This window comes from Pelobates fuscus, chromosome 1 (assembly GCF_036172605.1).
Source record: "Pelobates fuscus isolate aPelFus1 chromosome 1, aPelFus1.pri, whole genome shotgun sequence".
Taxonomy (NCBI): Eukaryota; Metazoa; Chordata; class Amphibia; order Anura; family Pelobatidae; genus Pelobates; species Pelobates fuscus.
The window spans coordinates 389,644,241-389,670,013 of record NC_086317.1 but is presented as its reverse complement, the minus strand read 5'-3'; the positions used below and the strand labels follow the sequence as shown (position 1 = coordinate 389,670,013).

Below are 25,773 nucleotides of genomic sequence, written 5' to 3'. Positions count from 1 at the left end.
CTGTCAAAGCTCGACCTCTGCGTGCAATCTCATTAAAAGTAGCTTTTAGCATCGGAAAGATGTTCTTTCTAAAAACTTTAAAGAAAAGGTTAGTATAGCCATCCGGTCCTGGGGATTTTCTGTTCTCTAGTTTAGCAATTACATACTCTACTTCTTCTTGAGAGATATCTTGCTTTAAAGTTTCTCTTTGGGCTATTGTAATTTTGGGAATAGGGGAGTTTTACAGATATTTATCTATCTCACTCTTCGAGGGAGCAAGATTTAAATTATATAAATTGGAGTAATATGGTCTAAATTTGTTGGATATCTCCTCTGGTTTAAATAAATCTTTACTTCCTTCGGTTAATTTGTAGATTTTCTTGTCTGAGTTACGTTTTTTTTAGTATATTTGTCAACACAGAATCTATTCTATTATTCTTGTAGCAGAACTTAATGTTAAGCGTATGTATATTATGTCTATTCTTTCTGAGATCTTTTTATTTATCCTTATTCCTTGATAAGGATAGCTCTATCTGGTGAATAGTCATTTTTATTGGCAGTGGATAGGTTATAAAATGCAATATACACGTGAAGATGAATGCCCTGCCTAGATTATTATACCTCTTCCAAACGATCCCGGTGGCTCTCCCCCGGGCATTTTTCCAATCCCTCTCTACAGCCATCAGATTGCTGGTGTGAAACAATAGGGCACCCAGGATTGGTAAAGCACAACTTGAATTAACCACGACACAGGGCCTCCCCTCAATCCTTGGGTACTACCAAGCAACTCATTTACTCAGAATGCTGGACTGGCATGCCCTCTCGACAACAAAAACCTAGGTCGAACTAGAGAGGGAACAAGCCGCACACAAAATTTCTGCACAGCTATGGTATGGTTCTTTCACATATAGCTCCCTCCGCACTGGAACCCCATGATCGACGCCACACTTAAAGTATGGTGCCTCCTACGACATAAACACCAACTGACCACGTCCCCCAATCCTCTGACTCCTATCAACCACAACCCAGACCTGGGAGGGGGACTATCCGCGGCGGATCTCCACAATCTCCAGCAAACGTTCTGGTCGTATATGCTCCAATGGTGCGCGGATGCGCATCTCAAACCACTGGCCGCTATGTCACCCGACACCGCCCCCACAGGCCTAGACTTATACCGCTACCACCAAATCAAAACCTACTATGCAACGTGCGCATACAAACGCCTCCTGCATCGGGATCTCACCCACTTCGAGATGCTTTGTGCAGCCCGCCAACATGCGACCAAAGGCATCTCTATGTTATACAACATGCTGCTCATGGAGGACAAGCACCCTCCCCTACGTTCCATCATAAAATGGGAGAGCGCGGCGGGTGTGACTCTGGCTGACCAAGACTGGGATAAGATCTACATACTAACACACAATGCTCGAACAGCTCTAAATACCAAGAAACGAGCTATAAGCTACTATCCCACTGGTACAGAACCCCAGACACGCTACACTGCAGAAACGGTTAGACGCCGGACAATTGTTAGAGGTGCGGAGCGGAGGGAGGAGACATGCTCCGCGTGTGGTGGTGATGCCCAGCCATCACCCCCTTCTGGACAATGATACACACCAAGATCAGAGAAATCATCATTCTGACTTATCCTTCCAGCCTCTCCCCATGCTCCTTCACCACACAGACCTGTCTCTCAAAACATATAAGAAGTCCCTGACTAACCACCTCCTCACGGCAGTACACTCCCTTATCCCCACATACTGGAAGAAGACAGGGGTACCATCCTTCCAGCAGTGGGTGGACAGGGTGAGCGAGATACACTCTATGGAGTCGCTAACCGCGGCCCTCCACGACTGCTCAGAGGCCTGCACTTGAACCTGGACCCCTTGGTTGTTGTACACGGCCAACAACGGAACAAGTATTTAAATAACTACCATCCTATCAGATTGAATCATATATACTTAGTCAATCGTTAAATATTTGGCAAGAAATCAAAAAATTGTTGGGATATGTAAACAAGATACCAAAGACTTGTTCTTTGGCGGTAATTGAACAGAATGTAACTGATTTATCGTTAAATACTTGGATCGACCATGGTATAGATATTATTTCTGATATTATGATTGACAATAGATTAATACCATTTCAACAGATCGTAGATACTTATAATTTACCATCTAGAGAAATCTTTACGTATCTACGTAATAGATCTAAGAAAAAAGTCACATCTTTAGCGAACGCCCTGTTAAAAGAAATAGGTCAGATACCTATCAAGATTATAGAGTTCTGGGAAAAAGAACTAGACATAGAAAAACAATGGTGCTCTTCTATTTCCCAGCTGACAAAATATATACATGGTTTAAATTTGGTTGAATGTCATTTTAAATTAATATATAAATGGTATTATACTCCCTCTAGACTATCTAAGATGTATCCATATTTACAGAATATATGTTGGAGGTGTGGCTCTTCCGTTGGGACATATATACATACATGGTGGGAGTGTCCGATTGTAAAAATATTATGGGCATGGACCTTTGATATTTTATATGAATTGTCCCACAAAAGATTGGAACAAAATCCAGTTATAGCTATTTTACATTATAATTGGAATTTGGATACACAAAAAAACTAAATGTATAGCATTACACTGTTTTGTGGCAGCCAAAATTATAATTGCCAGAAACTGGAAATCATCTACCGTATATACTCGAGTATAAGCCGAGTTTTTCAGCCCATTTTTTGGGCTGAAAAACCCCAACTCGGCTTATACTCTAGTCAAGGTCTGTATTATGGCAATTTGCATTGCCATAATACAGACTGGGGGAGAGGGGGGCTGGCAGAGCTGTAACTTACCTGTCCTGCAGCTCCTGTCAGCTCTCTCCTCCTCTGCGCCGTCCGGTCAGCACCTCGGTCAGCTCCCAGTGTAAATCTCGCGAGAGCCGCGGCTCTCGCGAGACTTACAGTGTAAGCTGACAGAAGAGCAGAACGGACGGCGCAGAGGAGGAGAGAGCTGACAGGAGCTGCAGGACAGGTAAGTTACAGCTCTGCCAGCCCCCCTCTCCCCCCCACTGAACTGCCACTGGACCACCAGGGAAGGAGAGCCCCCCTCCCTGCCATATATCAAGCAGGGAGGGGGGACGAAAAAAAAAATATATAAATAAAATAAGAAATAATAATAAAAAAATAATAATAATAAAAAAAAATTAATAATAACAAAAAAAGGGGTATAAGAACCACTATGGGAGGGAGGGGGGTATAAGGACCACTATGGGAGGGAGGGGGGGGATAAGGACCACTATGGGAGGGAGGGGGGTATAAGGACCACTATGGGAGGGAGGGGGGGGGATAAGGACCACTATGGGAGGGAGGGGGTATAAGGACCACTATGGGAGGGAGGGGGGGGATAAGGACCACTATGGGAGGGAGGGGGATAAGGACCACTATTGGAGGGAGGGGGGTATAAGGACCACTATGGGAGGGAGGGGGGTATAAGGACCACTATGGGAGGGGGTGGGATAAGGACCACTATGGGAGGGAGGGGGATAAGGACCACTATGGGAGGGAGGGGGGGTATAAGGACCACTATGGGAGGGAGGGGGGGTATATGGACCACTATGGGAGGGATGGGGGGGATAAGGAACACTATGGGAGGGAGAAGGGGGATAAGGACCACTATGAGAGGGAGGGGGTGGGATAAGGACCACTATGGGAGGGGAGGGGGAAGTAAGGACCACTAGGGGAGGGGAGGGTAAGGACCACTAGGGGAGGGGTGAGTCAGGACCACTGGGGGGGGTGAAGGAACACGGGGGTGGGGAGGTAAGGACCACTGAGGGAGGAGGAGGGGAAGTCAGGACATATGGGGGGGGGAGGGGGCGGCAAAAATTTTTTTGCCTACGGCGGCAAATATCCTTGCACCGGCACTGCACTCATACACACACACTGCACTCATACACACACGCTGCACTCATACACACACACATACGCACACACTGCATTCATTATACACACACTGTAAATAAATATTCAATTAATATATTTTTTTTAGGATCTAATTTTATTTAGAAATTTACCAGTAGCTGCTGCATTTCCCACCCTAGTCTTATACTCGAGTCAATAAGTTTTCCCAGTTTTTTGGGATAAAATTAGGGGCCTCGGCTTATATTCGGGTCGGCTTATACTCGAGTATATACGGTATTCCCTTACAAAAAAAAAGCATCTTATTAATCAAATTAAATTCCAACTTTCTGTGGAAAATAATCTTATAAACAACATATCTAGCTCAACCCTTAAAAAAGGTATTTACAAATTGTGGCTAGATAAGTTAATATCAATATACGAATGAAAATGGATAGTTCCCAAATATATGCCAACCGAAATGAATAGTGCAATGTTCCTAATGTAGCGAAATACGGGAAATTTTATTACACCCCTATGTTCCAATGCCAAGATAAATAAGAATTGTGAGATTGATTGACACCTACTCTTCCTTACTTGTTCCTTCCTTATGCAGAAATATTGTTATAATGCTGGATGATTATGAGTTGTGCATAACTAAGATGTTATTTAGGACAGGATTATAATGACTTTTGCTTAAAGGTATGACCTCCATAGACAATTCTCAATCTCACTGAAAAACAACTTAAGACTCAAAATGCCTATTAATATTAATATGATCGCTATGTCTAAATAATCCCTACTCATATTGAATCAACAATATAGACGTGTTTTTTGGTTTCTTCTTTTTTGTTTTTGATTTATGACAATTAGTCGGGATGTATCTATCTCTCAGTCTGAATGTATGAATGCATGTTTGAATGCTGTATTTAATTCTTGGAAGGTTAATCAAGTTACGTTTTATTGTGTTTTTCCCTGATACACTTATTATACTAGGGCAATACATTTGTGATATGAATATATTGTAAACTAAAAGCAAACTTTACAAATGTCTTTATTATGTTTATTAATTCCCTTCCAAGAAAAAAAAAAATAACTCCCCCCCCCCTTTTTTGGGGGGGGGGGGGATTGACTGCATCTAGAGGTGTGCCTAGGCACCAATGTTTTCTTTGAAAAGGGAGTGTATTCAGTGCTAAGGCTGCAAAACAGGCTATAGATACCAGAACCACTACATTAAGCTGTATTGGTTCTGGTGCTATAGTGTTCCTTTCAGTGTATTGTAGACATGATGACCTCCCAGCTAGTCTTGTGAGTTTCAATGTTAATATAATTGACAGCTGACCAATTTCTATGAAGTCTGCCAGGCTGTATATAAAAGTTGCATGCTCCCAGTGTGAAATCAATCAACTAATCCCAAATCCCAAATAAACCACTGTGATACATTGATTTCACACTGCGAGCATATTCATTTCACTTACTGCTATGCAGTATTTTCAATCCTTACAAGGCAGAATGCAGAATTTATAAGCATCATGAAGAAAATAATGATCTGGCAACTGCTGTATGTTAAGGAGACATACACAAATCCTTCTATCTGTCTTTCAGCTCTGTTTTCATCATAAATCGAAACTTATTATCTACATTTATTATGCAATTTCATATCAAAGTATTAATTTAGCTCCCTCTTCCGTTTACTTCTATGGTGACAATTCTTGTATATTTAAAGGGGAATTCTAAGCAATATATACTTAGATCATATATATATAGTTATTATGTATATGATCTAATACATACACATATACATACATACATATACACTGTCTAAGTGTATTTTAATATTAATATATAGTGATGTCGCGAACATTACATTTTTCGTTCGCGAATGGCGAACACAAACTTCCGCAAATGTTAGCGAACGGGCGAACCGCCATAGACTTCAATAGGCAGGCGAATTTTTAAATCCACAGGGACTCTTTCTGGCCACAATAGTGATGGAAAAGTTGTTTCAAGGGGACTAACACCTGGACTGTGGCATGCCGGAGGGGGATCCATTGCAAAACTCCCATGGAAAATTACATAGTTGATGTAGAGTCTGGTTTTAATCCATAAAGGGCATAAATCACCTAACATTCCTAAATTGTTTGGAATAACGTGCTTTAAAACATCAGGTATGATGTTGTATCGATCAGGTAGTGTAAGGGTTACGCCCGCTTCACAGTGACAGACCAAACTCCCCGTTTAACGCACCGCAAACAACAAAAGTTGGATACAAAGTTGGATACCAAGCTAGCCCTGTCCCGTTCCTTGTCCTCACTGATGTCATTGAAGGTCTCTTCCTCCACCACGTACAGCCACGTACAACACCAAGGGTCCCCGAAAGGTGACAACAAGCCCCCTGTATTTTTTTTTAAATATACACTACTGTTACACCAGATATGAGTTGCACTGGTGTTACACTGTGCCCTGGCAGGCCCTGAAACGCACAGGTGTGAAGGAAACTTATTGCTATTATTTCACAGTCAAATTTCTAGTTTTTTTTTTTATGTACACTACTGTTACACCAGATATGAGTTGCACTGGTGTGACACTGTGCCCTGGCAGGCCCTGAAATGCAAGGAATTTCTTTTTTTGTGAAGGAAACGGACTGCTATTATATTACAGTCAAAAAAGTTTTGTTTTTTTTAAATGCAAGCTATTGTGACACCAGATATGAGTGGTGGCACTGGGACCACCTTAAAAATATTGGATATCGCTAAAAATCATGATCACTATATACTAGACATGTGCAATTCGTTTCGGTCCGAATTAAAATTCGGCCGAATTTCAGATAATTCGGACATTCAGGTGCTTCCGAATGTCCGAATAGTTAAATTGCCGAAGTGCCAAATTGCTGAAGACCCGAAGTGCCGAAATTACCGAATTTCCGAAGTGTAGTAGTGCCGAAGTGCCGAATTGCTGAAGTGCCGAAGTTCCGAAGCACAGTATTGCCTAAGTACGAATATACTTACCCAGTTAAAGAAGAAGAATGTTACACTGTATACAATTTCAAATAAAAAGTATACAAACATAGACAGGATTCAGCTGTAAGTATTTGCAACATTTACAACAATCAAGTAACACACATTCATATAATATGTAAGTTACTAAGCCAGTCAGTGTAATGACAGGAATTAATAAGTAGATAACTCCCTAATTCCCACGGTATTAGGGAGCTATCTACTAAAAGGCTGAAAGACCTAAATTGGTCTTTCAGCCAAATTTACTAATACTAAGTAAAAATTAGTAAATTATGCCCCTACTCGCTATACCGCGAGTAGGGGCATGTCTATTAAAAAGGATCCCCCCTCCCTGAGCGGGTGGGAGCCCTAAAGTAAAAAAAAGGGGGAGGACCTATTGTCCTCCCCACCGGCCCCCACCCCTGAGCGGCGGGTGGGGGCCCTAAAGTAAAAAAAGGGGGGAGGACCTATTGTCCTCCCCACCGGCCCCCACCCCTGAGCGGTGGGTGGGGGCCCTAAACAAGAATAAGGGGGGGGGGACCTAATGTCCTCCCCCCTGGCCCCCACCCCTGAGTGGTGGGTGTGGGCCCTAAATACAAATTGGGGGGGACCTAATGTCCTCTCCCCTGGCACCCACCCCTGAGCGGTGGGTGGGGGCCCTAAATACAAATTACGGGGGAACTAAAGTCCTCCCCCTGGCCCCCAGCCCTCAGTGGTGGGTGGGGGCCCTAAACACAAATTGGGGGGACCTAATGTCCTCCCCCCTGGCTCCCACCCCTGACCGGTGGGTGGGGGCCCTAAACAAAAGTAAGGGGGAGAACCTAATGTCCTCCCCCCTGGCCCCCACCCCTGAGCGGTGGGTGGGGGCCCTAAACACAAATTGGGGGGGGACCTAATGTCCTCCCCCCTGGCCCCCACCCCTGAGCGGTGGGTGGGGGCCCTAAACAAAAATAACGGGGGGGACCTAATGTCCTCCCTCCTGGCCCCCACCCCCCAGTGGCAGGTGGGGGCCCTAAATACATATTTAACCCCTCTCCCCCAGGTGACATGGGGTCCCCAAACCCCTAGTTACCCCCTGCCCCCCCCCCTCTTTTTAGGGCTGAAAAAAGAAGATTTTAGAAGAAAGAAAACATTGAATGGTAAGTGTATTTTTATTTTTAAAGGTACTTAGTTAAATGGTCCCCCCTCATTATTTTTAGGGTGAGGGGGTAGGTAGGAGTTTATTTTTTGGGGGGATGGGGTGACTAGGGGTTTGGGGACCCCTAGTCACCTGGGGGGGGTTAAATTTTCATATAGGGCCCCCACCCACCGCTCAGGGGTGGGGGCCTGGGGGGAGGACATTAGGTCCCCCCCCCTTATTCTTGTTTAGGGCCCCCACCCACCGCTCAGGGGTGGGGGCCTGGGGGGAGGACATTAGGTCCCCCCCCTTATTCTTGTTTAGGGCCCCCACCCACTGCTCAAGGGTGGGGGCCAGGGGGGAGGACATTAGGTCCCCCTCTTATTCTTGTTTAGGGCCCTCACCCGTCGCTCAGGGGTGGGGGCCAGGGGGGAGGACATTAGGTCGTCCCCCCGCCCCCAATTTTTATTTAGGGCCCCCACCGCCGCTCAGGGGTGGGAGCCGGTGGGGTGGACAATAGGTCCTCCCCCCTTTTTTTACTTTAGGGCCCCCACCCGCTCAGGGAGGGGGGACCCTTTTTTATTTGTTTTTAACAGTGAGCAGCCACAGGCTGCTCACTGTTTAATAGACATGCCCCTACTCGTGGTATTGCGAGTAGGGGCACAATTTACTAATACTAAGTCATTTTTTCTTCGTATTAGTAAATCTGGCTGAAAGACCAATTTAAGTCTTTCAGCCTTTTGGTAGATAACTCCCTAATACCGTGGGAATTAGGGAGTTATCTACCAAGCGGCTGCAACAAAAGTCCCGAAAAGTCCGGAAATGCGGGAGGGATAATATATAATAAACACAGGTTACTGGCTATGGGAGGATAATGTATAATAAACACAGGTTACTGGCTATGGGAGGGATAATGTATAATAAACACAGGTTACTGGCTATGGGGGGATAATGTATAATAAACACAGGTTACTGGCTATGGGAGGATAATGTATAATAAACACAGGTTACTGGCTATGGGGGATAATGTATAATAAACACAGGTTACTGGCTATGGGAGGGATAATGTATAATAAACACAGGTTACTGGCTATGGGGGGATAATGTATAATAAACACAGGTTACTGGCTATGGGGAGGATAATGTATAATAAACACAGGTTACTGGCTATGGGGAGGATAATGTATAATAAACACAGGTTACTGGCTATGGGAGGGATAATGTATAATAAACACAGGTTACTGGCTATGGGGGGATAATGTATAATAAACACAGGTTACTGGCTATGGGAGGATAATGTATAATAAACACAGGTTACTGGCTATGGGGGATAATGTATAATAAACACAGGTTACTGGCTATGGGGAGGATAATGTATAATAAACACAGGTTACTGGCTATGGGGAGGATAATGTATAATAAACACAGGTTACTGGCTATGGGAGGGATAATGTATAATAAACACAGGTTACTGGCTATGGGGGGATAATGTATAATAAACACAGGTTACTGGCTATGGGAGGATAATGTATAATAAACACAGGTTACTGGCTATGGGGGATAATGTATAATAAACACAGGTTACTGGCTATGGGGAGGATAATGTATAATAAACACAGGTTACTGGCTATGGGGAGGATAATGTATAATAAACACAGGTTACTGGCTATGGGGGGATAATGTATAATAAACACAGGTTACTGGTTGTGGGGGGATAATGTATAATAAACACAGGTTACTCGTTGTGGGGGGATAATGTATAATAAACACAGGTTACTGGCTATGGGGGGGATAATTTATAATAAGCACAGGTTACTGGCTATGGGGGGATAATGTATAATAAACACAGGTTACTGGCTATGGGGGATAATGTATAATAAGCACAGGTTACTGGCTATGGAGGATAATGTATAATAAACACACAAAAAAAATACCAAAAAAAATATGAATGCAGCTTCAGAATTAATCTAAATTGTATGCTGTCTAGGAGGTGGGAGGGTCTGGGAGGGAGGGTCTGCTGCTGATTGGCTGGAATGTGTCTGCTGACTGTGAGGTACAGGGTCAAAGTTTATTCAATGATGACGAATAGGGGGCGGACCGAACATCGCATATGTTCGCCGTCCGTGGCGAACGCGAACACACTATGTTCGCCTGGAACTATTCGCCAGCGAACCGTTCGGGACATCACTATTAATATATATATAATTATTTATATATAAATATCAAAATACACGTAGAATGATATTAATTAAATATATATATCATTTTCATTATATATATATTTATATATAATATAAAATAAATAAATATGTAAATACGTTTAAAAAATGAAATAAAAATATATGTATGTGTAAATTTGTTCTAACTGAATTTTAGTATTAATATATATATTGATATCAAAATACATGTAGAACGAAATAATATATATATATATATATATCTATATACATAAGTATATACGTATATATCACTATATATATATACCTATATATAAATAAAAATAATTTTAAAAAGTTATATATATATATATATATATATATATATATATATATATATATATATATATATACACACACACGTATATATGTAATCATTCTACGTAGATATTTATGTAATCATTTTACATAATTAGGTCATTTTATTCATTACAATTTGCGGGACCTGCCTGACAACCCAGGCCAAAAGTCCAGGGAATTTAATTTGCTAGCACTATATTTAACCCTGTAACTTTCCAAGGCACCATAAAACCTGTACATGGGGGGTACTGTTTTACTAGGGAGACTTTGCTGAACACAAATATTAGTGTTTCAAAACAGTAGAATGTATTACAACGACGATATCGTCGGTGAAAGTGAACTTTTTGCATTTTTCACACACAAATGGCACTTACACTGATAATATAATTGTTGTGATACGTTTTACTGTTTTGAAACACTAATATTTGTGTAAAGCGAAGTCTCCCGAGTATAACAGTACCCCTCATGTATAGGTTTTATGGTGTTTTTAAAAGTTACAGAGTCAAATATAAGGCTTGCGTTTCTGTTTTTTCCCATTGAAATTCGCCACGTTGGTTATGTTGCCTTTGAGACCGTACGGTAGCACAGGAATGAAAATTACCCCCATGATGGCATACCATTTGCAATAGTAGACAACCCAAGGTATTGCAAATGGGGTATGTCCAGTCTTTTTTAGTAGCCACTTAGTCACAAACACTGGCCAAAATTGGCGTTCAAATTAGTTTTAACACTAACTTTGGCCTCTGGACATACCCCATTTGCAATACTTTGGGCTGTCTACTTTTGCAAATGGTATGCCATCATGGGGGTAATTCTTATTCCTGGGCTACCATACGGTCTCAAAGGCAATGTAACCAATCTGGCGGATTTCAATGTGAAAAAACTGAAAAATGTTACATGCTATATTTGACCCTGTAACTTACCAAAACACCATAAAAGTACATAAGGGGTACTGTTTTACACATGAGACATCGCTGAATACAAATATGTATATTTTAGTGCAGTAAAAACAAACAGTATTATGAGAACTAAACATTTTTTCACAAATTCTTATTTTCTCCCATTTTTTTATATTTTATTCATATAAAGTTATGGTTTTTTTTGTTGTCAATCTTTGTTTTTATTGAGGCATATGGTAAAACAATACAGAAAGTAGAGCATGGGGTTAGAGCACTTTGAACAAACAGTATGCATAACATAGAGAGAACAATAGCAGTGCTGGAACTCCCTTGTATAACAGCCTATTTTTATATATGTTGCAACTTAGTGTTATTTAGTAGGTCAAACAGGTAGAAACGGTTTAGTTAACGTTATTAGGAGTAGTTGAGTCTTAAGTAGCATATATGATAAACATTATTCTACCCTCGAGATGCATAAGACACTCTGCCTAAACAACAAGTAAGGTTAAGGCATATTGGGGAAGCCTAGAGTCGTCTGTGTCTTGTGGTCTACGTGAGAGTGTTAGTTTGCTGTGTCAGAGTTAGGCTGTTGGGTTTCCCTTTGTGTAGGGTCTTTTATGTGAAAACTAAAGTAAAGTTAAACAGGCTTAGTCAAGTAGCTGGTACCGAGCTGATCTACTCCTGCCAACTGTGGTTATTAGATTGGTGACAGACAGATAGGGCATGTCTACATAGATGTCGCATTGGCTATGTGATATCAGTGAAAGATTTAACGTAAAAGAAGTGGGCAGCAGGCCAAAATAAAACAGAAGGCTAAGTCTTTTGGGTTAAGAATAGCAATGTCTCTTAGACTCAGCCACTCGGTGTGACTTCTTGTAGGGGTATGCTGACTTTCATGTAGTATTGGCTCACAGCTGTCCCCGCTGGCTGTTTAGGTAGCTGCGTTTAAAATATGTTACAGGAGCGTGGCAGTCAATTAATACTCCGCATCTCATCGCAGGTGATCATCATGGCAGAGTCTTACATAACCTGCTTGTGTAAAGCAGGGTTGTCTATGTCCCAGCCGACTTGCCTTCAGCCAATGCCCATTCTCAATTGGGGAGTCACAGGGGCCGCGGGATTGCGTGATGCCGCGGTGGATAGCAGGCAGGTTAGAGTCCTCCTCCAGCCCCGGGCCCATGTGGAGTGTGGCATCTGTAGGCCCCGGACTCGTTGGCTCCAGGAGGCAGAGACTGTCCCTGGACGGGTGCTTCGGGAGACCCGGGTGTTTTGCCGCCGCCAGCGGCTGGTGGTCTTCCTGCGGTGTGGTCTATGCCGCCGAGGCCCTTTCCTCTGGGCCCCCGGCCCGGGTGGGCAGTTAGCTTGGGGAGTTAGTGTGGGCAGAAGGGCTGTGTGGGGGGGGGGATACGGGACCGAGGAGCCGATGCGTCTCTTGGCTGTTCTGCTGTGTTTTTCTGGTAGGTAAGGCGGCGGCCGTCCGCCTCACCAGTGAAGTAGGCCGCAGGGTCCGGGCGCACCGACTCTCCTCCCAGCTGATTAACCTTCAGTATAGGGCTCCGCCGTCGGTGTCTGTTGTCGCTCGGGTCTCAGCTGACTGCTCGAGGATACAGGTCGGGGAGATTTTTAGCTTTTTGGTAGCTTATTAGTTTGTTTCTGGCGGGAGCTCGTCGTGTGTTCTTCCAGCCAGCATGGCGGTTCGGCCCCGCCCCCCCAAGTTATGCTTTATACCTAAATATTTGATGTTAAATTAAAGCCCTGTTTCCCCTGAATAAAATGATATAAAATAGTGTGGGTGCACATAATATGAAAGAGGCAAATTACGGTTGAACAGACAGCGCAGATTCAAGTTTTTATTTACATTTTGTTTTGATCACAACCCAAAATAACAGAAAATCACTGTTTAGTAGATATACCCCAACTGACTATAGTGTTCCTCTCTTTTTGGTTTCAGACTCCTATAGCCCTACCTGTATGGATCTTGTGCTTTCAATGTCTCAAAGTGAAGCCATGACCCACAGCCCAGCACTTTGCAGTGGGTTTTCATAAAATTGTATGTGACCACACCCACCTCAGCGGGCATTGTTTGTTACTACAGAAACAGGTGGTGTAGGCTTTCCCTGCTCCTAGCTTACTTCACCATTGCAGCTTAGGGGAGTGTTAAAATAACGCAAGCAGTGCTATACGCAGAGTGACAGCAAGGACGCAGGGTATGTGCACCCAGTGATAGCTGCCCCACTCTGCTACTGCAAGCTGTGTTGGCTTCAAGGGCACCCCTGTTACCATGGCACCCCTGTTACCATGTGCAGCCGAACAGCTCGAACACCCCAAATCACGGCCCTGCGCTGATGACATTGTCAATCGTGTGTAATAGTACCCCAGCTTTAAATTATGTGGGACTAATGTTTTTTTTTTTTGGATTATTGACTTGAAAACACCGGATTTTAATTTAAACCCCATGATTTGCCTTAACCGTTCACCTATATTAGCCCAAATTTTGCAAACTTGTCATCGCACCAGTAAATGAACCAGATAAACCATTTATGGAAACACCTCACGTATTCAGCATGTTAACTAAAGAAAAGTTCTGACCCTCAGTATGTAAAATTCCAGTGCTGCAGGTGGGATATCAATTCACTTTTCAGAGAACAATAATACGGTATATGAATATTAAAGTAAAAGAGAAGGAGACTGAAAACAGGGGACTCCCGAATGGTCCTCCCAAATATCATTCCCTATACCCTTAGAAAAGGTTGTTCCACTGTTATAAGGCAATAATTTGACAATTTTTGAACGTAGGAAAACTTGTGCATAAAAATAATAAACCTTTATTAAACCCCCTTAGGGAAAGAGATAAGCGAAATGAAACTTTATAAAAGTGTATATACAATAAAGTGAAGTGAAAACGTCTGCTGTTCTAATTGTTAGACAATATGTACACCACACCAAAAAGCTCTTGTTTGTAGCAACTGGGATTGAGGTCTACACTGTTGCTAATGCAGATTATGCAACAGTGTCTCGGTAACCAGCATAGCTTTGTGTGTGGATCTAACAGGGTCAATACTTGACCTACTGAAGTGACATAACTTTAAAAAGAAAGACAAGTGGCACTCACTGGGCACTGGGTGATTATACCCTGCCTGGTCTGGGTATAGGTACCCCTCTGAAGTGTAGTACACTTGTTCTTAGCAAATGGGTGGGAGTAACCAACGTAAGGATAATACTAGGGGAGAAAATAGAGCGTCTGGAGTGAGTAAGCGGTAGTATCACTAATCCAGAATACTAACCGATAAAGTAATATAACAACTCCTATTGTGATGCTCATAAGGAAAGAGACCCTTTTAGTTACAGCTAGAGAGAGATTATGGTGGAAAGAGAAGCTAAGTGTCAGAAAGAGTCCAGCCGGACCCAAATGTAGGCACCTATACGCTCTCTCAAACACTCCATGCCAAGTCATGGTCATTATACACTAGTATTGGTATCTAGTATAACACCATCTAAGGGAGTCTGCCAAACATATATGTAAACCGCTATTGAGTCTGCTATAAATCTGCTAGTACTCATATGGCTATCAGCTCGTAAGTGGTAAAATCATAGCTCGGACTACGGCTGAATATTAGATCTAAATCCTGACGAATGGTAAAAATGACGAAACCCCCCTCCCAAGTCAATCCAGAACAGAAGAGCAGACGTTATTTAAATAAAAGACCCTGTGGTCTCCGTGTAGCTCAACGCGCGTTTTGGCGCCAAGATGCGCCTTTATCAAGAGTATATGAATATTACATATTGCAGACCTGCACTTTTTATGCCATTGGCTATAATCTTAAATAAGTGATATGTCCTTTAAACTAAGATGGATTCGGCAACCATTTTGTGTTAAAGTTAGAATGTGTAGACTCTGTGTGACACAAGTTGGATCACTTTGAAACTCTACTGCTTGCCTTTTATGGCTATTTGAGGGTTAGATGCAGAAAAGCAAAACAAAGAATGCCACCATGTGGCATTGATCACAGGACGCTGTTTAATTAACCACATCATGGCACAGATTGAATGTAGTGTTGCTGCTATATAGTGGATGTAATATGGAGAGGTGAAAAAACGTAACTCAAACAGTATATTTCATACCCAATAGCCAGGTTATAACTAAAAACAGCCCTGGAAAAAATTCTATACCAGCCCAATAATGTGTCGCACCAGCATTGTATGCAGATATAGAGGTGGAAAGATAACTGAAAACTGAAAACTATTACTCCAACGTGAAAGAAAGCCTTCAGAGGGCTTCAAAATAAACAAAAGAGTGTTTGATTTGTTTTAGTCAGACGTGCATTTGCATATAATCAATGTTTCAGTCCAACTACCTTGGCATATTAAGGAAAGGTATTTATATAATTATGCCTACATATTTACACATATAGGATGCATATAGGATGCACTTGCAGGTCTTACGTCCTAGGTTAAAGGTTACTGTTGTATTTATTGAAAAAAATCAATTAATAATTCATCATTTCTGTGTACAAAATAATCAATGTTTCGACCCTATAAGGGTCTTTTTCAAGAATTATATATATGTATATATGCATAATACACACAGAAATGTCATTAATATAGAACATGTATGTAATGAGCACGTATTGGCCCGGTCTAGTTGCAAGGTGCACACTCTAGCACAATAACACATTCAAAGTGAAGAACACACTCATAGGACATATAAAAAACAAAAACAAAAAAAATAAACAATATAACTTCATTTGTTACAGTTGTGCAACAGCATACATTCACCATTTCAGTCCTATTACCAAACTTTCCATAATATGTCAAGGTAGGTGGACTGAAACATTATTCCCTCTTTTGATTGTCTTACCCACTTTAGTTTATCTTATTCTCCATTTGTCCTCTTTGTGTGTCTTAAACCCCTCTTGTGTGTCTCTTACAACCTTCTCTTATGTGTCTCATACAACCACCCATTGTATGTCTCTTACAACGTCTTCTTGTGGGTTTCTTACAATTTCCTCTTGTGTGTCTCTTACAACTCCCTCCCCCCCCTTGTGGGTCTCTTACAACTCCCCCCCCTTGTTTGTCTCTTACAACCCCCCCCCCAACCCACTGTTTGCCTCTTACAACCCCCCCCCGTGTTTATCTCTCACACCCCCCCCTTGTTTGTCTCTTACACCCCCCGCTTGTTTGTCTCTTACAACTTCCTCTTGTGTGTCTCTTACAACCACCCTTCCCCCCCCCCCCTTTGTTTGGCTCTTATAACCCCCCTTTGCGAATCTCTCACTTCCTCCCAGCCCCTTTGTGTATCTCTTACAGAAAAGTGACAGTCCCCTTATATCGATATGGGGGTTTCTGTGTCACATAACCAAATTTGACTCAGTGCTGCAGAAGCGCCACTAGTGGCTGTCCGTATGCAAATTTCTAAAAGTGGAGTTTTCACCACGATAACAATGAATCAACAGATCCATTCCATTAGTGATTACATTCTCCACTTTTACAACTTCACACTTACTTTCAGATCTGGCCACTGGGGCTTGTCCCTATGGGCAGTTAGGGGAGTTCCCCCCACCCCACAGGCTTTTGTTGCAAAAAATAAAATAATAAATATTCTATTATAATGTTATATTAATATATTATATTACTAGTACGGTATGAAAACGACTTCTGGCAAGTTTCTATTCTCCTCTTTTAAAAAAAAAAAAAAAAAGGTTTTCTTTATTTTGCATTTTCATTTAAAACAAAACAAGGAAGTAAATCATATCAATACAGAAAAGAACCATTGCAAGTAGGTAGGATGAAGGCCCAAAATAGGGACTGTCCCTCCTAAATAGGGACATTTGGGAGGTGTGGCATAGGCATTGACCTTCTGAAAGACACCAACAAATATTAAGGGAGGCATGCACTGGTTACAAAAATTGACATTTGCAAATAATTCCTGTTTTTCTGCATTTCAATTTAATTGTATGACACAAACAGTGTCAGATTTGTTTAGGAAATAGTTCAGGACATGGTGCATCTACTAAACCGTAGAAATAAGAAGTACGTTCACAAATATCTCCCTTGGCAGTTTGAGCAAAATAACTCCCGATTTACAGATTTCGTCAGTCCACCTTGTACCCTCATTAAACAGAAGACATTGGGGCTATAATCAACAATGACTATCTGTTAAAATAGGGGATCAAAACTTAGTATTTTGTAGTATTCTGTGCATTTAATCAGGAGTTAGGGAGACTAGAATATTCAGAAATAGCTTGTACATGGCTCTGCATGGTAGATCAACGATTATATCATTTCTGCTTATTGACCGTCCATGCTATTTTGCTTCATTGAAGACTAACATTAACACTGGAAATTAAATATTTTCAGCCTTTTGTTGTTTTCCAGGACACAATAAAAACAACATTAAATATTTATAGCAAGACCAAAGCAGAACTTAACCCCCAATTGCTACCAGTGAATAGTATTTTAGCTATATGCAGTTTAATTCTTCCTAAAGCATCATTGGTTCACTGCATTTTGATACAGGCTTTCCAGAATGACGTAGATTGATGTGACAGTCGTAGGTTTCTTCTGGCTTTATCTTAGTCATGCAATAATAATATTAACAATAAAGTTGATAGTGAGAGCTGAGAATATGCCCAGGCAACAGGAGAGACAGTGCAGCTAAGAATAGGGTCGATGTAAGGGAAATGGTGCAGTCTGGGAGGAAGTTATTCAGGGTATTGTGGAAATGGTGTAGTCTTGGGAAAAGTTATTCAGGGTATTGTGGAAATGGTGTAGTCTTGGGAAAAGTTATTCAGGGTATGGGGAAAATGGTGCAGGTTGGGAGTATTCAGGGTATGGGGGAAATAATGCAGTCCGGGGAGAAGTTATTCATGATATGGGGGAAATTGTGCAGTCTAGGGAGAGGTTATTTAGGGTATGGGTTAAATGGTGCAGTCTGGAGGGAAGTGTTTCATGGTATTGGTGAAATGGTGCAGGTTGGGGTGGGGGGGAGGGGTATTCATGGTATGGGAGATATGGTGCAGACTGGAGAAAGTTATTCAGGTTATGGGGGAAATGGGGCCGTCTGGGAAGAGTAATGCAGGATATGGTGTAGGCTGAAGGAAAGATTTTCAAGGTATTGGAGAAATGGTGCAGGCTTGAGGGGGGAAGTTATTTATGGCACAATGAGATGGTACAGGCTGGGGTGGCGTTATTTAGGTTACAGAGAGTGCAGGCTGGGAAGTTATCCAGGCTGCTTGGTTAAGTTTTTCAGGACACAAGGGGAGATGGGAGACATTATTTGTTGTTCCACAATGTGTACTGTTACATTATTATCTGGGCATCCCATAGGTATGTTGGGTAATTATGGTAAATATGTATAAAAGGTTTGCTTGTTGCAGTATTGCAGTTATTGTTGAATTATATCCTTTGTCTTTAATTTGACGTCATTTCAAAGTGGTGTTTAATTTTATCATGATTTTCCATTAACTGTGGTTTTCAATTTTGTGGGTTCTGACTTTACCTTTAAATCTCCTCCCCCTCTCACTTTTTCATTTCTGCTTTACACCCACTGCTCATTCCTTCTCATTCCGGCTACACTCTCTCTAAGTGGTCTGTCTTGCTCTCACCCTCTCACTTGCTTCAATTCTCTCATAGTCTATCCCTGTGCCCTCTCTGTCCTTTGCATCACAGATACTTCTATGTATTGCTCCTTCTTGTCACCTTTCTCATTAATTTCCCCACTATCAGTCATCCTTATTTCTCACGCTCGGTACCCAATCTCTTTTTTTTTTTTTTTTCCTGCTTTCTCTCCATCCCTCCCTGCCTCCCCCTCTCTCTTTCTGTCACACTGCCACTCAATCTGTCTCTGTTTCATTATTGCAGCAGTGTAACGATTCTGGAAAACTCAGGGAGAATGTGTTGGTTCAGCTAATGTGTAATACAAGGTTTGAGCCAGAATCACACACCATCCATCCCCAGCTCTGCCCTCACTCTCCTTCTCATTATCTCTCTTACACTCTTTTCTTGCTTTGAATCAACTGCCTCACCTAGTCTTTGCTGTGTTGCCGCAGGGCTGTCGCAGAGCCAGTATGAGTGAAGAGAACAAGGAGTGGGCAATTTTGAGCCCGGAGGAGTTCACCCAACTGCAGAAGTACATTGATTGTGAGTAAATACCGTTTTTCCTCCCACATTTCTTCTCGGCAAGCATGCCTTGCCCAAAACTAACAACTCTGTTGTTTTTTTATTCAACTGCATGTAGGGGTTCTAAACAGAAAAAGTAGTTTGTTCTCCCGTCATCTGGCACACATGCATATTAACATCAAAAATTCTTCTAATTACAGACATCCCTAGGAAGGTTCAAGATGTTCTGCAGGACTTCAGTGGGGATGGTACATCGCGCCATCTTTTGTCGGGAGAGGTGAGATATTCTGCAGAGTTTATTTTCCAAAACTAGGAGTTCCTTTGCCTCTTTATTGTACCACTTGTTCCCATGTACTACGCTGCAGAATGTGTTGACTCTTTATAAATAAAGTCTTAATAGTAATTTCCCTTCCTGATGCTTTCGTGGCTGTTTTTTTCCCCCTCTAGTTCCTTAAGTAGATTTCAATGCTTCCCTGCAGCATGTCTTCAGTAAAGTGCTTAGGGCTGTTGCCTGCTCCTCCAGCAGAGTTTTCTTCCCTCAGCAGAGTGAGTCTTCACTTCCAACAGCTAGCAACCTGAAGAGTGCTCCATCGTAGTGTTTTGTGGATACATCAAAGATCGCTATTACCATCATCATCATATGCAAACGTTATCATTATTCTGTAATAGAGCTAAGATCCAGTGATAGCTTTGGCAGGTTACAATTTCCACTCTGTAATTCCAAGACGCTCTCCAATGACCTGGGTGCCCCTTGCAGCATCAGTAGCAATTACTCAATTAGCCAAGAACTGCTGCGGCGGTCGGCTGTCCGTGATTAGTGACCTAGCTACCAACACCAGCTGGCATTTTAGCTCTGGCATCCACTTGATTTTAAGTGTTTAATATGCCGACACAAGTACTCTTTTGAATTAAAGTTATTAAAGATTCTATCATAGTATATCTTACAGCAATGGCTTTCTAGATTTTAATGAACTATTGATTTTGTATTTGATGATGCTTGATCAGATGCAAAGTTGCTCTTTTGGTGACTGGATAACATTGGCAAGAGATGTATGATGTGCAAGTATTGCAGTGCTCTGCATGGCTGTGGAAGAGAAAACGCAATGTTAATTTAGCTTTCTGATGCCATTAAAAGCAAAAAGATGACAAAACTAAGACACCCACCACGTTAGTGTAGAGGATCTCTAGTTCCAGATCACTGCCTGATACTGTATCTCTCTTATGTCTCTCTTACCTTGAAGTCAATAGATTTTGAGGGATTCAAGTCTTTTATGAAAACTTACTTGGAAGTAGATGACCTATCCTCTGACCTCTGTGAGCGGCTCTTCATGTCTTTCCAAACAGTCCCAAGTCAAGGCAGTACTAGCAATGAAACCCATGTGGATGGTAACAAAGGTAGGTGTCAAATATTCTCTAGAAAAAATTAAAACATTATATTTTAAAAGATTCTGATTGAAAAAGTAAGACTGACTGGTAATATACTGTCAGTCTAATAAAAGCTAAAGAGCAGGCTAGTAGGCCAGGCTGTACAGACATTAAGGTGTGGAAATCTTATTGGGAGCTTTGCAGCGACCACAAATATGATGTTTCGGTCATAATGTATTTTTAGTGGCTACTAATTTCCTAATAAGACATCTCCAACTTAATGGCCTTCTCATTTGTTCTTTAGCATTGAATCTAGTGGTTTGTGGTCTCCAGCTCGTTGTCTTCTTGGAACATGTCCCTTAAGTGTGGTGTGTCTCTAGTGTATAAGACTTTCTGAAGCTTTGACGAGCTGGTTTGTGATGATGGACGATTTGTATAGTTCCATTAAAGAGGAAGTTCTTTCTTTTCTAATCACTTTCTTAAAAAGATGCTATTGATTTTAGAACTAGGTGTATTGAATTATTGCCATTCTAATGTAGTTTTCCCTGTGTCCTTGCCAACAGAGGGGTGATCTCTGCAACCATTACCTTGAATTACTTTGATAAAATGTTGAATATCAATTAATTGATTGGATCTGTTTTTACTACATTTTCTAATCTAACTGGACAGTACAAGGGAAATACAGAACAGAATTAGAGCTATTATAGGTATTATTGATTGAACAAATATATAGGATACACAATGGCAATTAGGATGATTAAAAGAGTAACTGAACAACCTCCACTCCAAGTACAAGAAGGACAATAATAATAACAAAGTGTTTAACCAAGAAAGTACAGCAAAGATGTACTCAAGTTAAACAAGCAGGCCTGTTTTTACACATTTTATAGTCACAGTTGTTGCCTTTTAGTCTTTTTGTAGTTTTAGCTCAGTTGGATACCTAGCTGTTCATTACAAGCTGGTTATTCAATAGATAAGGTGTATGCATTATGTGTATGTTCCCTTCAACTTACATGCATTTGTTTTCCATTACATATATGACTTCCTGCTTATTGGATGGTTTCTATACCTTTCATGTGGCTTCTAATGGAGTATACCACTATATATACCATATATGTTGTAGCAAGCTGCGGGAAATGTAAAGTAATGGAGCAGGAAGAACGTGGCCTCTGTGCTGTCTCCTGGTCATTGATATGGGAACATTTAGAATATGGGGTTTAATAGGAGCTTCAATGACCCGAAATGAGTCTAGGGCTCAGACTCGGAGTGTAGCGGGATCAGACTGAGAAGAACATTTGGCCTGATGACGTTTTGCCCAGTCAATCACCCATGTTTCTATTTTCCTGGTGTCTAGTGCGGGCTGACATTTTGCATGACCTGACTCAGTCAATAGTTTTTCAAGCAGATATTTATGTGCATTACTGATTTTGTGTTCTGTAATTTTCTTCACATGGCCTAACTTTCCCACAATTTCCTTTGTTTTATTAACTCTACAAATTACGAAACTTTGCACTCTGTATAGCACTGTGTGTCAGAAAGGGTTTCTCCTTACAATATCGCCTCATGTGCACTGAGGTTGTTTTTTTGAACGACAAGGATTGTACTATTTTAAGTAACCAGTGTAATTTGATTAAAAAACAAACAAACAAAAGAGCAGGGAAAAGCCTGGCAAAACGGCTAATTCTAATGTCCAGCCTCATAGCGGCAAGTAAATGCTGCTAGACTGATCTAGCCAATCATATTACTTCATTATGGGCATATTGTGCATTCGATGGTTGAAGAAACTTTTTTCACACTAAACCGGTAAAGGGACACTCCACTGCCCAATTAAATAATAATCACTGTTTAGTTGACATGCCACAATGAATGCATGCATGTATTGAATGATGCAATTTTGCATTTGTCACCGGTGAGATAGCTCAGTGGGCTAATTCATCATCAGTAGAATTTGTTCAACCCTTGGGTTGCAGGTTCAAATGCCGGCAGTAGTTACATCCCCAGGACATACTTGAAAACCAGAGTAATCTGAATGTACCTTTCCTGATTAAATACTGTATTATTATTATTATTATTATTATTATTATTATTATTATTAGGGGTATATCTAAAAACAGCTGCAGATCTCTTGTCTGAATCCTTTGCAAACCCTCCTCTTCTAACCGAGCCCAGACTTTCTGTGACTTCCTAATACAGCTCAATGAAAACTTTTTGTAGCAATTGCCTGCCTCTTGAGTTTAGCTCCACTGAGCTAACAAACCTGGAAGAAACAGAACCAGTTGTTTGATTGGCAGCAAGTTAGATGTAAAAATGTCCATTTATAAAAGTTTTAATTTATTTAGTAATCTGCCATTTTTGTAAAATTGCCCGGTAAGCTAACATCTTTTTTTTTTCCTTCCCAGCCTTCCGGTCTCTACCATTCTTCACTTATTTCCCTATGTGGAAGAAACTGGGCATTTAAAAAAAATAAAAAAAAATAAAAAATATATTTTAACGTTATTGTAAGAGTAATTAAAATTCCCCCCCAAAATTAATTTTTATTTTTGCAAAAAAGGATATTGCTGATTTAATGTTCATTTTTAAAAATAAATCTGAAATGTAGAGGAGTGTATTGAATACTAAATAGCAATATGTTCCATATTTACTGATAAACAGTGTTTAGCATAGCGCCTTCTTATAGATACCATCATACATTAAATACAGGTACAAATAACATTCTAATCTTTAATAGTTTTCTTCTGTTCAAAGTGACAGCTGACATTGTGGAGGATTATATATTTACTAGTTAAAAAACAAATGATTCTTTTCCAAATAATGTTATGAATGTATATTTGCATCTTTAGTGACATGCTGACGATTATTCATAACGTGTTGGGTTTTTGAATAGTTTTTTCTTTGCTGTGCCATTTTTTGCATTTTAAAATTCAATGCCCTTCAAAGAAACGCAGTCAGAATGAAAGGCAGTGGTTACGATGATAAGTTGGCACTGAGATAATAATACAGTGTATTGATGTACGTTTATACCGCCTCTCAGCTGCTTAGATTTCCCAAGACAAAATCAATTAAGTGAGAGATCCCTGGACTTTAAACAGCATGTCAATATGTGGTGATATCTAGTACTACCACCATGAATCACTCTATTATTGAACAATATATTCTGGTACTTGTCTTAAAGATGAAGTCACATTTCTTTTTTTTTTTCTTTTTTTTATCCTTCACTGAGTGTGGTAGATAGTATTTAAGGGTTTATTTTTTTTTTAATTCTTTATTTTTGTTGTGCGGGTAGGTACAGCATATAATCAGGCGCCACAACAGCGTATTGCAAGAGTAACATACATTAGGTAGTGGCATGAGAATTCACACATTTTTATAGTTTTAACAAGCTTAATTAAACAATTATACTTTCAGCGTAATAGTGAGTAAAACAAGTGAGCAAAACCGATGCTTAACAGGTTTAGATTAGCTATGTTAGTGTCAGTGTGATGTGAGTAACATTCTACATGTTATATGTTGGGCAGCGTTTAACACAGGCTGTTCCGAATATATAAGTAGGAAACTATGAACACAGGCAATTTTGCCATGGGGCTGCGTAAGTGGCTGGGACGTTTAAGCCTGTGGGTAATCAGTAGAGCTAGGGCACATTTCTTAATATTTGCATATTAGGCAAGTTTGGAGCTTGCATTGCGCTGTAATCTGGGGCACAGTACAGAGGCATATAACATTTGCATCTAATATGTGCATACAACATTTGCCTGGAATTATGGGCTCGCTCAACATTACTAGTACGTTTCTAATAGTTGTGAGTTGCTAGCAAGAGATATAGGTTACACATGTTAAACAGGTAAGCAGGTTAAATAGGCTAAACAGGTTAAACATAGCGCAAGATATTCAGTGTAAGAAAGCGATTATATGGCATACTGGACCCGTGCATTTTCCAGAATAGCATTCATGAGGCACAGACTATCTAGTGTGGTAGTTTTCTGAGGTGAACAGCATAAGCCTCTGAGTCCCGGCTAGCATGAATCAGAGAGTTCTCGGAGTCTGAATGCCAGCATGGTAGATGGGCGTACTCATATACTGCAGTGGTATACCCACCAGCAAGAGGCACACAATAGATGGAGGCATGGTGTAAGGGTTTGTGCATATCTTGCCATTAGGGTTTCAAGAGTCCGGGTCTGTGATTGCACGTGCTTTCTCCGTGCTCTGCCTCCGTGGCATGTGGGTGCATCCAGTGTCGCTCAGCCCACCCCACTTGCGGGCCAGGTTGCTGGTATCTCCGTTCGGGTTCCGTCTTCCGGGTCGTGGTTCCGTGGCTGATTCTGTCCCGGTGGGTACATTGAGAGGTTGCTGTGGCGGGTCTGCTCAGAGCCTCCAGCCCGGGCTACTGCGGGGGTCACTTCCCTGTGTCCTCGGGTCCCTGTACCATACACGGTGGGACCGTGCTCCGCTCTCCCGAGGCCCCCCCGGGTGTGTGGACGTTGGGTCGGATATCTATCCTGTATGGCTCCCAGCCCAGAAGGAGGTTTTTTACTCAGGGCAGTTGTTTGGGTCCGCGGTACTCTGTGCCTGGTGGCGTGGTATCGTCAGCCTCGCATGCACGGAGAGTATCGTGCAGCGGCCATTTTATGTCCCCCTCGGGGTGGTGTAGCTGGTCGGTCGCCATATTGAGCTTCGGTGCGTGGTTGCAAGCGCCTTTCCAGTTTAAGCCAAAATGCTTCAAAGTGTGCATCCAGCCTTGCTGCGTAGTCGGCTTGTGCTGTGCTGTGGACTGTTGATGTTGTTGTGCTCTCCCTGGGGCAGGCAAGTACCGTTTTAGCGGTAGTCCCAGGGGCACTATATGTCTGCAGAATTTGAGGCTGTTTCACAGGGTTCTTTGTCCCCCGTGAGGA

General features: G+C 41.5%; 1 protein-coding gene across 2 annotated transcripts in view; it reads left to right on the top strand.

Moving 5' to 3' along the window:
• Positions 1–25,773, top strand: part of DGKA (diacylglycerol kinase alpha) — a 183,446-nt gene that overhangs the window by 116,822 nt on the left and 40,851 nt on the right. The window contains exons 1-4 of one of the 2 annotated variants that reach the window (XM_063426565.1): positions 18,983–19,326; positions 19,453–19,543; positions 19,723–19,799; positions 20,764–20,917. In XM_063426565.1, the coding sequence (XP_063282635.1) occupies positions 19,471–19,543; positions 19,723–19,799; positions 20,764–20,917 (304 nt within the window). In that variant the 5' untranslated portion in view covers positions 18,983–19,326; positions 19,453–19,470. Of the gene's footprint in view, positions 1–18,982; positions 19,327–19,452; positions 19,544–19,722; positions 19,800–20,763; positions 20,918–25,773 lie in introns of those variants that run through there. The other variant, XM_063426555.1, reaches the window with a different exon arrangement.